We start from the raw sequence: 13,764 nt of genomic DNA, 5'->3' as shown, positions 1-13,764 counted from the left end.
GTATAGTCAATGGAGAAGAAGAAAGCAGAAAAAACAACTCGTACAGAACTCTTAACAAAAACAACTACAGTTTCTTCCCTACAAGACATAAAAAGAGAACAAAAATACCAAAATAAGGGCTTATGCACCAAAGCAGTATGCAACTGGTGCAAAAGATAATTACTCCTTAATACTGGCCGTCATTTTGTCAATATCAATTGTCACGGTGAATGCAGGTTTCCCCATTTCTTCTAGTTCATCTGGCAATAAGTGATCCCCAGATTTGAGTGCAGAGTCCACGACTCCCCTGCAATGTAAGACATGTCAACAAAATTTACTAATGAAACTAAACTAGATCAGCGAAATAAAAAGGAAAGCAAAATTAACCTCATTTCATTCTTAAAATCTTCAGAATCCAAACTCAAGCCTGCGGCAAAAGCAAGTGCAGCTGAAACATGATCCTGCAAAATAAACAACAATAATTCAAAAGTAAGAATAATTACCATGATAACTCTAATCATCTTAGAGTTGAGACCACCAAAATTGATTACGAAACTGTATGAAACATAAATGTTGCTTCAAAACAAGAGACTTGTATCCAAAACCAAGTAGTCCTGGTACAGTGACATGCTGTGGCTATTTTTTTGTTAAGAGATGAGTCCAGTTAGGTATAAATTGGACAGCATTTAAATAGTCAAACTTACATTTCGTGATAGATAGTCCTTGCCTAGGGTACGGATATCTTCTGACGAATTGGATTTGTTAACATCCATGGTAGAATTAAGTTTGTAAGTCATAGAAATAAATCCACACTGGGCATTTCCCAAATGCATCCAACAACGGCTTCTCTTCACATAGTAGGCACTTGCATCCTCAGGACGTTCCTCCAATGCCTACCATTAAAACAACTCATGAGTAGCTTCAGAACTATTGGACAAAAGAAAAGTATTCTAAATTATGACAAACTAATTCGTACTTACATAAGTACAGAGGACTAGCGCCACAAGATACTCTTTTTGGGATAATGCAGCTTGGATTTTCTTGTTCAATTCCACAAGTCTCTTCTTGGAAAGAACTTCCCTCTGAATCAATTAAAAGAAACTAGTTCATCTTTGTAGTTTGATGGTTCCCAGAATAGTAGTATTGAAACAATAATCTTTAACAAAAGGTTTTGACATGGATGGAACAATAGAGCTAGGATCTAGATTACATACCTCCTTTTTATATTCTTGAGATTCAACATAATTAAACAAGCCATCGATACTCCAATCTGGCATGGTTGGAATAGGTGCTGTTAGCGGAAACAGAGTTTCCACAATCTCCTTTTTACCCCTGACTGCTGCTACTATTATTGGCAACCTTCCAGACTGCAAATTAAGAGCAGATTTGCTAAAATTTGAATTATATAATGACCAGATCTCCATTTGTCAAAAACAAGGGCACTAAACTCTATTTAAGTAATGCCTTGACATAAATTTATTTTCAATTAATTAACCCCCGAAAAAAAATATTAAGAAATATCAGATATTGGCCAGCAGAAAATACATAAACCAGCTACCATACCTCTTCTGTTTTGCATCTTACATCATTCAAAAGAAGACAGCCTAACTTAGCACACTATAACATAAGAGCCGGTGGGGGTAATTCTGTATAAATTAACTATGGCGATTGAGGTGTGGTTATCTTTCCAGCTGTTAAGGACTACGTACTAACTCACATTTTGCCGAGGGGTATGTTGCATGTTGCACAAGTTTTCACTTAAAAAGAATAAAAGGGGAACTAACTTCATCAGTGAGATTTGGGTCTGCTCCGGATTCCAACAGGTACTCCATTAGCTCCTTTGAATGATAGGCCAAGCCTAAAATTGGTACCTTGTTCACATCAGCCCCAGCCTACAAAAATTAAAAGGAACATGTGCATGAGGACTTCTTGTCAGTTAATGAGAGCAGTTACTGTTTAGTGGCATAGCAATGCAATTCAGTGATACAAAAAACAAAAAGGTTTGTCACGACAAAATAATACTCAACCTTTTACATGTCCTGCAAATTAGACATGACATTTCCTATTTTTCAAGTTACTGCCAACAATTTTGATGGACATGCAACTGAGAACCAACAATTAGGTTACTGGGACAGAATAAGTGGAGATTCCAATTGATGCTGCATTTGCCCTTAAAATTATTAAAAGAATCACAAAGTAGCAACACAATAAGAAAATGAGATGCACACAAAGCAAATTTTGCTTATAGGTGCGATTTTTGAGCGGCGAGATAATACAACTATAAATAACATATATTTGAGTTACGTAAAAAGTATTATCAGTATTAGTCATTTTTAGTGGGATGAGCATTACTGTATAAGTCCAAGTGTTATTTGCAACTAACGAAAATAATATGTTGGATGTTACTGGCTAAAATAAGAAATGATTAATTTTATTTAGCATTGCTTGTTGCAATCAACACATCAAATCTCTCTACCTTTATGAGAAGTTCTGCAAGCTCCTTAGCTTCAGCTTGTTGCTGAAACAAACACTTCTTGTTGTTCATCACAGTAACCAGAAGAGGCGTGACCACATGGCATAACATCTTGTTTGGCTGATCAGAAGTGTCAGCGTAATTAGAAAAAATTAATTACAAGTCCTAACAAAGCTTTACATTGTTTGAAATTAGCAACAGTAAAAGTAAGTTGGGTTCACACAAGGATTCATTTGCATGCCAGCAGATCAGGACTAAACCTAATCAAATTTAAAATTTTGAAGCAAAAAGGTCAAAACAACCATGCATATACTTCTTTTTCAAACTTATATGGTAAGAAATGGAAATAAAATGAAGTATTGCAGAAGATAAAATAAAAAAAAAAATCTATATATATAAGCATGCATAATATTTGAACAAAAGAGAAAACTGAAGAAGAGGAACTAGTACATCAGCACTGTGGTCCAGCAAAACCTTCATGCAAGGTATGTCGCCCCGCAATGTGGCAAGAAGAAGAGGCGACCCAACAAAGCTCTGTGTGTTGACCTGAGCGCCTCTTGACAGTAGCACTTCCAGTGCTTGAGTTTGCACTGAAATGAAGAGTAATTTATTTCTTCGTTATTACACATAAAACCTAAATTACAAAAGGTGCTTAGTTTCATAATAGTCTTGTGGAATGACACATTCTCCTTTTTCTCACTGACATCATATTAAGACTTGCAAGGAAAGCTAGCCATAGTTCAGTACGATGCAAAAGATATAGCACTGAGTTCTCATTATTTGCCAAACTGTATATATACTTTTTATAAGTCAGAACCAAAACAAATATTAAGCCAAGCATATGTCAGCTCCAAGATAGTATTAACTGCTTGTAGAGCTATTCGGTTGTAAGCTAATATAAGAAGGTAATTCAAAATATTTTTCTAGGTTTAAACTAGTATTAACTGCTTGTAGAGTTATTCGGTTGTAAGTTAATATAAGAAGGTAATTAAAAATATTATTCTGGGTTTAAACTTCAGTTTGGATGCGAATAGGCTACATGTGAGTAGCACAAGAAATATTTTCGTGTGAGATCGATGCTGTCTTCATCTGGTGCTTGAAATAGCACAAGATATGTGGGATGCTTGTTGCAATACAAGAAACAGGTGCTATTGACAATAATGTGTTTGGTTAAATGTGGTTTGCAAAATAAAAAAGAAAGAAAAGACTGTTATATATAGAAAATTAGAGACCTCCTACAACAGCATCATGAAGAGGAGTATAGCCATTGGCATCTTGCATGTTGAGATTAGCACCACGCTTGATAAGATACTCAATGACATTTGGGTTTCCAAAATTAGCCGCAAAACCAATAGGAGTTTTCCCTACAAATGTACATTAGAGCACAAAGAGATAATTCCCACAAGAGAAGAATTAGAAAAGAGAGCTACATATCAGCAAACTTTATTTCTTTATTTGGCAAAAGGAGTAAAAGGAGGTAAGATGATTTGGTGTAATTTGCAGAAACTGGATTCACACAAATAGCTTTGGAAAACAGTAAGAATTCCTTCTTTATTTGGCAAAACGTGCCTCAAAGAATTCCTTCTTTGAAATCCCCCAGTTAGTATGGTGGTACAAAGTATAAACTGGTACAGTTCTGTGTCACTTCGGTTTCAGGTATGACCTTAGATCCAGAAAAATGGTCTCAAATTCCATGAAAATTCCAACAGCACATAAACAGTTCAGAAAAGCTCAGTTGTTCTTTTCATTAAAATCCATGTTTAAAAAAAAAAAAAAAGGATGGATATAATGCTACAGAATTGTTTTAGAACAAATGATTGTTGATTAGCACTTGTTGAGAATTCACAAACCTTTGAAGTCAGAAAAAAGAAAAGAAATGAGATCTGACCTGACCGAGACACCGAATTGACATTAACATTGAATTTCTCAATCAAGTACTCGCATATCTCTGCATAGCCCCGGCCTGCTGCATTATGGAGAACTCCATTTCCATCTTTGCCAACCAAGCAATTAATCATCTCACTTATTCTTTCTTTTTTCTTTTTGGATATACCTTCTCCTATTACTGCATCAAGAATGTACCAAAATTTCAGAGATGGTCACCACACAAATTGGAATCACAAAACTTTTCTACGTCTTAAATAAAACAATCAGTGCTTTTTTAGCTTCAATTTTTTCAAAAACATGTTTAAACTTTGGGACACTGGATCTGTCCAGTGAAATAGTGTAAAAAAATTATCACTGCAAAACCATCATTAGGAAATAATAGCATTTGTTTCCTCGTGCTTGATTTGTCTGTAAAAATGAGTAAAATTTTACGACTGTCCTAATTTGTTGGAGTACGGAATAGAAAATGAAATACAGAGAAAAAGAACAGGCGTCTTGTTTATGTCTAGTTAGAGGTATATATAAACGAGAAGTAGTAAATTGACTTCTAAAAGGAAGAACTCTTATTAGTGATTTTTTTTCTTAAACCAATAAGAAACTAATGAATTACCAATTTCATCTGTATCTACTCGGATTAGAAAATAAAATACAGAGAAAAAGAACAGGTATATGGTTATGCAACTAGCTAGTTGGAGGTTTAAACGGGAAATAGAGACATAAATCAAAAGTCTAAATAAACAACTCGCATTAGTGATTTTATTTTTAAACCAATAAGAAACGAACAAAAAAAAAAAACTAAAAAAACATTATGAATTATGATCCTCTAATCCTCCTTAAAAGGACCAAAACTAAACAAAACAACAAGCAACAGTATTTTTTTTACATAAACTCACGCTTAACCATGCCGAGGTTCCCTGATGAAGCCGCATCTGCAATCTTTAGAACCTTCTTCACATCTGCAAGTGGAAAATGCCGATTAAAGATTATAGAGAGAGAGAGAGAGAAATAAAGATAGAATCATAGTTAACCTGAAGGATTCCTTTGTCTCGCCATTGTTATGTTTCTTTTTCCTTCTATTAACAATTTAGCACAGAGAGAAGGCTTGTCTGAGAAGCAGAGAGGAAAAGGAAAATAAAGAGTGCTGAGAAAGTAAGACGAGAGGCTTTGGGTTTTAGGGAGGACGCTGTCAGTTGAGTGTAGACATGGTCTACGAAATAGTTTTAAACCGTGATGTTGATTTATGTACGGGGTACAGCACCGAGCCACCGACTATAGTCGTCTACACTCTACAGTATATGGAATGGAATGTTCCTATGTCGGTTTAGGTAGGGTACACCGAACAACTGATCTCTCATCACAAACGACAAAAAGACATAATTCAATTGCACCATTTCTCTTTACATACTTGTACGTTTCAGCTGCTACAGTTGAGCCTTTAACGTGCTTTGTGCCTTTGTCATTGACGGTGTAAAAAGTTGTATCGTTCTGGTGTGAAAAGTTGTATCATTCTTGTGAAAAGTTCCCAGCAAACTTGGTTTAAAAAAGTTAGAGAATATGCCTTATATAAATAATATAATTTATTGTTCAGATTAACGCCCGGTTAAATTTTTTTTAATTCGATATTGATATTTTTTTACTTCCTTGATTTTTAGAGATGGCATTGAAGATTGAAACATTACTAATAACGCAATTGAATTATGGTTGGGTTACATTCATGAAAGAACCAATGTTCAACAAAGTAGTAAATGATGAAATTACTTGGAGAAGAAGTAAACGAAAAGAATGCCCCTCTATCCAATTTTACGAGTTTAATTTAATACTTGCAGAAGAGGGCATAATTAGAAAAGGAAGAAAATTTGACTAAAGAGTACAAAATTGCTCTACCAAATACTTTTTGTGCAGATAATGACAAAAATAGAAGCATCATTGCAAAACTGCAGTATTGGAGTATTGGTATCGATGCGTGATGTCCTTATCTTGACTAAATCATACTTCTAAATTAATGATGTGTTCGGCGAACAAGTATATGGCAATTTTAAACCCATCCGTCTTTTAATTTATTTGTTTCTTACATTGGTTCAAGTTCAGTCGATTGCCTACGGGCTTTTCCTCAAAAAAAAAAAAAAAAATTCAGTTGATTAATGTAACAAAAAATATAAAATTTGAGCCTTTTACCCGCTCGCGAAATAAAGGTCAAAATTTTATTCTTAAAGTTGGCCATATTTCCATTTAAAAAAAAATCAAATCAATTTAAAAAAAAGATAAATAATTCTAATCCTTTATTGAACATAATTATATTTCAGAAAAATCACAGCCGACCACTTTTTTCTGAGGAACGGGGTACGGACTCAAATCTGACGGGAATTTTGTATTGGTAGTAATTGATAGAAAATAAGAGAGGGAAACAGAAAAAGTACAGTTGCTTTTTATGGGTAGTAAGATTGGTACTTTTCATACCGATTCTAATTTTTTTTTAAGTTAAGATCAGTACTGTTCATACCGATCTAAACTTTTTTTTTTTTAAGTTAGGATCAGTACTGTTCATACCGATCTAAACTCTTTTTTTTGTAAAGTTTGGATCGGTACTTTAAAACAAATCAAAGTTTGGATTGGTACTGTTCATACCGATCTAAACTTTTCTTTTTGCAACTTAAAAAAGAAGAAGTTAGAATCAGTATGTGTTGGGTTTCGGGGTAACCAAAATCCGTTTAGACTTAAGCTGCGGAAAGAACATACAACAAAAATTTTACTTCTAACTTAAGTCAAGGATTAAACGGGGCATGTCAGGAAACTTTCCAAGGCGCTCCACCTTCAGTATTCCTTTGGCATCAAAACTCAATTTAATCATTTTACAGATCTACTCCATGATTGATTTCTAAAACTTTAATCTACTTACCAATTAAATAGATTAATATAACATATTTATACCTTGTTTCCAAATCACAGTTGGAATGCAGACCGAGCGAGTAGAGCTACATCACGGGAATGATTCTCCTCGGAGCACCAAACGTATGGTGCCTCTATAGGTTATCCACCAGGACTAACCAGAGAGCGGTTTATTTCTTTTGCCAGAAATACCGTAAACCGCGAAATTCTGCAAAAACACTATTCACAGAGAAAAGACGAAAACCCGTAAACACGAATTTTCAGCTACTCAGTTTCACAAATAAGCAAAACTGACATACTGCGAAATTCGGGAAAACACTATTCACCAATCCCGTAAATATACTTCACAACAACCCGCAAGATTATACATCAACTACGTATAACTTTCTTTTCTCAACCGAAACACTATTTGGAAGAGAAACCGAGAAAGAGAGAAAATACCGATTCGTTTCGACACGAAACGATACTAGTGAATTAGTGGTTTTTCTCTTTACATGTACCCCTCTATTTATAGGCTTTTGAGGAGGTTCGCAAAAGACTGAAATACCCCTCAACATATGCCTATTTACAAGATATGTCATTGAATGGATAAGGATGATGACATGTCATGTGGATAAGATCGATGACGTGTCATGTGGATAAGGATGACATGTGCAAAGACCAAAATACCCTTGGCCCGAATTCAATTAACATCCATATAATTATTCTGAACAATTATATTTCTTGCGGTTGTTGTTTCGGTAACTTTTATACAACGTGTCCGGCACGTTTATAAATTAACCAGTGTTTTTGCTTTGTCAACCGTATGACATTTATATATTAATTATAACCAGTATAATTAATTATAACCATCTTACTATTGATCATAACCAATTTATAATCAATCACAATAAGATTCTCCGATTAACTCCTATATGGTGTGACCCGATAGGATCTGTGTTATGTTGGTAAATAGAATTAAAACTGTTTTAACTTCTATAATCATGAGAGGCATCTGGCAAAACGCATCATGACCATCCAATTACACAGATGATGCTGTACAGTACAATATCACGATCCAGTAAACAATTTACTTGTGTCAGTTCTTTTGTCACATATCTATCAGATTAGTTTCAAGGTAGGTGTGTGTCATCCTTGTAAACTTAATCTTTTCTTGATCTTGAGCAGATTATCAAATATGATTACTCTTGTAATCATACCGCGCGCTGATAATCTTACTCTATCAAGGGGCCCAGTGATGCTATAGCTCGTATAGAGATACGATGGACAATAGTACTTTTGGTAAACCATCACTACCTCAGCTAAGCCATGTATATCGAAGAGCTACCGTTATAACTGCATTTTACCGACAGCGTTTGATAACAATCACACATATACATTTCTTAGTAGGAAAGATGAATACCTCATACTTTAGAACTTAACACTGAATGAAAATATTAATGACACGAACACAATTCCGTATAATGTTTCATTCGGGGTCTGTGAGATATCATGTTCCTGGAACATATATCTATGTGATTAAAATGACAACTCCTTGTCTATGGTCTGTAAAACTTGACCATCATTTAATCCACATACTAACCTTATCGTGGTAATTAGTGTTCCTGCTAATTACCTTGGTCAGTGACTTTTTTTAGAGTATATATCATCTATATTATGAAGTTTCACAATTCCAGTCATGAACTCGAAATAATTCATAAATACAATAATACTCAAGGCAACAAAATGATATTAATCATCCAATTCATGAACAAAGCTTTATATAATCAATTATCGTATTCTTGACTTCTAGATTATTACACTAATAGTATGAACAGTACCAATCTTACTATCCATATAAAAACAGCTGTACTATTTTTGTTTTCCTCTCTTCTTTACTATTAATCCAATAAAAAATTCCCAAATCTGACTTCAATGAATTCTCCTTTCGTTCCATTAATTTAAGATTCATACATGCTACTTTAATAATCGTGCAAGTTAACTCCAGTAATCGTATATATCAAGTACAAATTTTAAACGAATCGAACTCAAACTAGAGTCTGATGGACATCAGACAAGGGGTGGCAACGAACCGAACTGAACCGAACTTACCTTAGGTTTGAATTTGGTTTGAATTAATTTCGAACCGAACCTGGTTTGATTCGTTTCGAACCGAACCCATTTCGAATCGAATTAATTGCGAACTACACATTTTTCGAATCGAACTCGAATCGAATCACGAAATAAATTATTTTTTAGCAGCCCTAGTTATACCGGTAGTTTATACATTATTTTTTTCTCGAGGGACAAAATTCACATGGCTTCCTTTTACCGGTATGAACTATGAAATAAGTGTTTTTAAGTTGAAAAATTGTTCATGAAAAAAATCCATCAGAGACGGCTTTCCTGGTATGAACTATGAGAGACGACCGAAGAGAGAGGAGAGACAGTCATCTAGGCCGGAGAGAGGAGTGACAGCCGGAGAGACAACCAGTCGCCGAGAGCGTCGGCTAGATTTTAGAGCTAGAGGGAGAGTGAGTTAGGGAGAGGTTGAGATTTGAGAGCGAGGGAGTGTCGGCTAAGTTAAATTATGACTCTCTATCTTGAATTTTAATTTCATCAGGTAAATGGATGGCCGGTGATTTTATGAGATTTGAACCACAAAAAAATCACAAACCTATTTCGATCGAACCAGGCTAGGCTTGAGTTTGGTTTGAATTAATTCCGAACCGAACCTAGTTTGGTTTGTTTCAATTTGAACCCATTTCAAATCGAATTAAACTCGAATCAAACCCGAATCAAACCCGAATCGAATCACGAACCTCGAATTTTTTTGCCAGCCCTACATCAGACACACTCTTTTCCCCTTTTTCTGATGCGAGGTATACAGCTTTGAAAAACATAATTAAAGACACAAAATATGGTCTTATTTGGTTAAGACATTTACTTTTGGTAGTCTACTAGTTAATTAACACGTGTAGTTATTTATGACATTTTAGCGTATTAAACAGGGTAATTATGCCATGGTATAAAAAAGGTGAGAGTCGAAGTGGACAATTAGCACTAATAAAATACTAGGGAATTGTTAATTATGGTGTATATATATAAAATATCATTTATATATCTCTCGTCCATTATAAAAATTATATATATATAGAGTATGGCTTGGGTGCTATGGATAGCATACGAGACTATAGTCCTACGGCTCAATATTCGAGTTTTTAAAATACTAACGGACGATCCGGACCGTTCATCTTGTTCTCCATATTAATATGTGTTTGGAGACCAAATTTTACATTTTTTGAAAATTTTTTACTATTTTTTTAGATAGGTAGAAAATCAAATATCTTAATGGTGCAGAATTTTTTAGATCAAGTGATTTTCTACCTAGCTAAAAAAATAGTAAATTTTTTTCAAAAAATGTAAAATTTGGTCTCCAAACACATATTAATATAGAGAACAAGATGAACGGTTCGGATCGACTGTTAGGATTTTGAAAACTCGAATATTGAGCCGTAGCACGGTAGCCCTCTATGCTATCCATAGCACCCAAGCCAATATATATATATATATATATATATATATATATAGAGTATGGCTAACATGCTTCCTCTAGAACTTCAGCAATATGCTTCTAACTGTCTGGATCGTTGGATTTCCTTTTAGATTCACTTTTTCATCAAGCGCTGATCAAATTTGATATAACGGAGGAAATTAAAAAGTCGCTCCGTTAGATAAACTAGGTTTGGTTCAGTGAATTGACTCCCTCCTCCCGCCTTGTCTTTTCGTTCGACTCTCCCTGTCGTTCGAAATCTCTCTCTCTCTCGTTCAAACTGGTGACCTTGCCCTGGAATCTTGCCGCACACAGCCTCAGCATCACTTCGCACTACTCTCGTCGATCCTCTTCCTCGCGCCTCAATCGCTCACAGCCCGCCTCCTGTCTGCCGTCTCTTCCTCAAATCGCACCTCTGAATCAAAATCAAGGTAACCTTTTTTTGGAAATTCTTCAAATTATTAACGCCTCTTTAAGAATCGCACCTCAATTTTGTTTAGAAAAATCTGAATAAAGCCATAATTTTACAAAAATCGAAATGCCTCTTTTAGAGTCGCACCTCTTATTATAAATGTCTCTAATTCATTTTTATTCAATCAGTCAGAGAACTATGTTATTGATGGAAAAATTGATCCAAAAAAAAAAACTAACTTAGCAGTACAATCCTACCAAAAAAAAATCTATTTCAGTTAAATTATCTTTTCTTTATTAAAATTAATTTCCATGTGTTATGAGATTTCGTGGCTGTAGCTTTCTGATATGCTAATTTGGTTAAGTTTGATCTTCAATTAAAATTTAAAATTGATATGTACCATATGCATTGAAATTGGAACCATTAACCAATTCACGATATTATTTTCCTCATGTGCTGAACCTTTGATTAATTGAAAATTCACTTGTTGCTCTCCCAAAATTTGAACAGATTTATTTGTATGTTTTTATGCTTGCTGTTTACAAACAGATTTGTATTCTTTCTATTTAAATTGGTCCAATTTTTCATATTTTTTTCCAATTTCTAGTGTTCTTTTTGCAGCAATTAAATAATTGTTTAATTATGCTTATTAGATCATTTCTTTTGTAGATAAATGGATGCTTTAGAGGTAGATGAGATGACTGATTTGGAAGAACATTTAATGGACACATTAGAATCTGTCGTACCTGAAGCGGATGAGTGGGGAGACCGAGAAGTGTGTAACCTTATGGAATCTGTCGTTCCTTTAGAAGAGGGAAGCATGGAACCTTATGTAGGCATGGAATTCTCTAGTAAACAAATGGCTTATGATTTTTACAACACATATGGCTTCATAACTGGATTTAGTATCCGTATGAATACCTTCAACAAGAATGTGAAGAATGAAGATTACAATGAGGACGACAATGCAGATTACATTGAAGGCGATAATTCATATGATAGTGAAGAATGAAGAAGATGATCGATGATTTAGGATTTTGTTTAATGTAGTAACTAGTGCTTACTTTTTGTCAAGGATATTAAATATAATATGTTTTGAGACTATTTTGAGACATAGTAGTGTGCTGTTATGGAAATTTATGATGCAAATTTATGTTGGAAATGTATTGTTTTGTTCAATTTATGTTGAAATTGTTGAATGTGAGACTTTGTATGCATATACCTTGTGCTGAAATGGCTTTACGTTACTTGCTCATTTATACTGTCTGGTGTCCGTTTAAACTAGTTTGAATGAAATTGGGTTAAATTGAAATGTGCTTTGCTGAAAAATTAGGTGATCTCGTATAGGTAAGTGTAATAAGAATCAAGGCGAGCTCGTTTGTTATATATATATGAAATTTATGTTGGAAATTTATGTGAGCACTCATTCTTTGATCAAGTAAGAGTACAAATATCGGCTTTCATAATTGTGTATTTTGATTTGTTGTATCAGAATACATAATGTCTTTTAATATTTTGAAATAATGGAATTGATGCATAATTGGTACTTTTGTTGTTTTGCTATTGTAATTTTCAATGGTGTTGTTCTGCAGAATTAGTACCATGTATAAAAATTACAATTGAAGAGAAACATACTGTCAAAAGCATTTATTATTTCATCTTTGCTTCCAGTTGTACATATAGCCATTGCATAAATTAATTTACAAGTTTTTGTACAAATAAATTACAAGATGTTCTAATAAGCTCTGCCTCTTCCTTGTGCCTCTCATCTCCTCTTCCTAGCGCCTCTTCTAACAAGCATCCATTTGATTTTTCTTTGCATAAACAACAAGCAGCAAGAGTTGAAACAACAAACACCAATTTCTTTTTTCATCAAGCATAACAACAATACATGAAAAACATACACCACAATAACCTGTTTCTATTTCTTTGCATAAACAATATAAAAAATTACAACCCTAGTCTCATTATAAAAAGGAAAAGAAACAAAAAAAAGAGTAAAAAAATACAGTTACACATATCAGCAGCATCCAATTTCCCATAGCAAAATTTTCATATAACCAATTTTACTCGAAACTATACAAATAACTTTAGCTATACCTCTTAATTTTCAGAATAAGCATCTATTTACTAAAAAGTAATTAAAAAAAAGCAATGCAAAAAATGCAATAAATACCCTTGCACTAGGAATATGATTGCCCATTTTAACCAGCATTTTAACACAAAATTAAAGTATTCAAACGCACAAAATTGGCATAGAGAGAGAGACGCTAACCCATTTTGTGCAAATCTGTCACACAGCAGTGAGTAAAATTCGAATAGAGAGTAAAACTGAGCTCCCAATTTTTCAATAATAACCAAGTTCCCTATATTTCAAATAATTAAAGAAAGAACCAAAACTGAGATAAAGGCCAAAATACTCTTAATTTGGCTGTGAGGTGCGAACCAATTTTGTAGATAGAGACCAAATTGGTCTTAATTTTGCAATAATAAATGAGCTCTCAATTATGCACATAATTATTACTATTTTCAACTAATCTGGCTTGCAATTGAATTAAAGAGGAAAATCATATCTAGGTTTTCACATTTCAGTAG

At 34.0% G+C, this 13,764-nt stretch overlaps 1 protein-coding gene across 1 annotated transcript; it reads right to left on the bottom strand.

The window, feature by feature from the left end:
* Positions 1–85: 85 nt before the first annotated feature.
* Positions 86–5,469, bottom strand: LOC144544493 (uncharacterized). The gene is made up of 12 exons (XM_078293004.1): positions 5,368–5,469; positions 5,233–5,295; positions 4,341–4,517; positions 3,685–3,816; positions 2,903–3,042; positions 2,456–2,572; positions 1,764–1,871; positions 1,194–1,346; positions 960–1,061; positions 684–872; positions 367–440; positions 86–286 (listed from the first exon to the last, which is right to left on the bottom strand). Exons 1-12 carry the CDS (start codon positions 5,390–5,392, stop codon positions 160–162), a joined length of 1,407 nt encoding a protein of 468 aa, XP_078149130.1. The 5' UTR covers positions 5,393–5,469; the 3' UTR covers positions 86–159.
* Positions 5,470–13,764: the final 8,295 nt, after the last annotated feature.

Source organism: Carex rostrata, chromosome 26 (genome assembly GCF_964058835.1).
Source record: "Carex rostrata chromosome 26, lpCarRost1.2, whole genome shotgun sequence".
Classification (NCBI taxonomy): domain Eukaryota; kingdom Viridiplantae; phylum Streptophyta; class Magnoliopsida; order Poales; family Cyperaceae; genus Carex; species Carex rostrata.
Note: the sequence above shows the minus strand (reverse complement) of the source record. Positions and strands in the feature narration are given on the sequence as shown.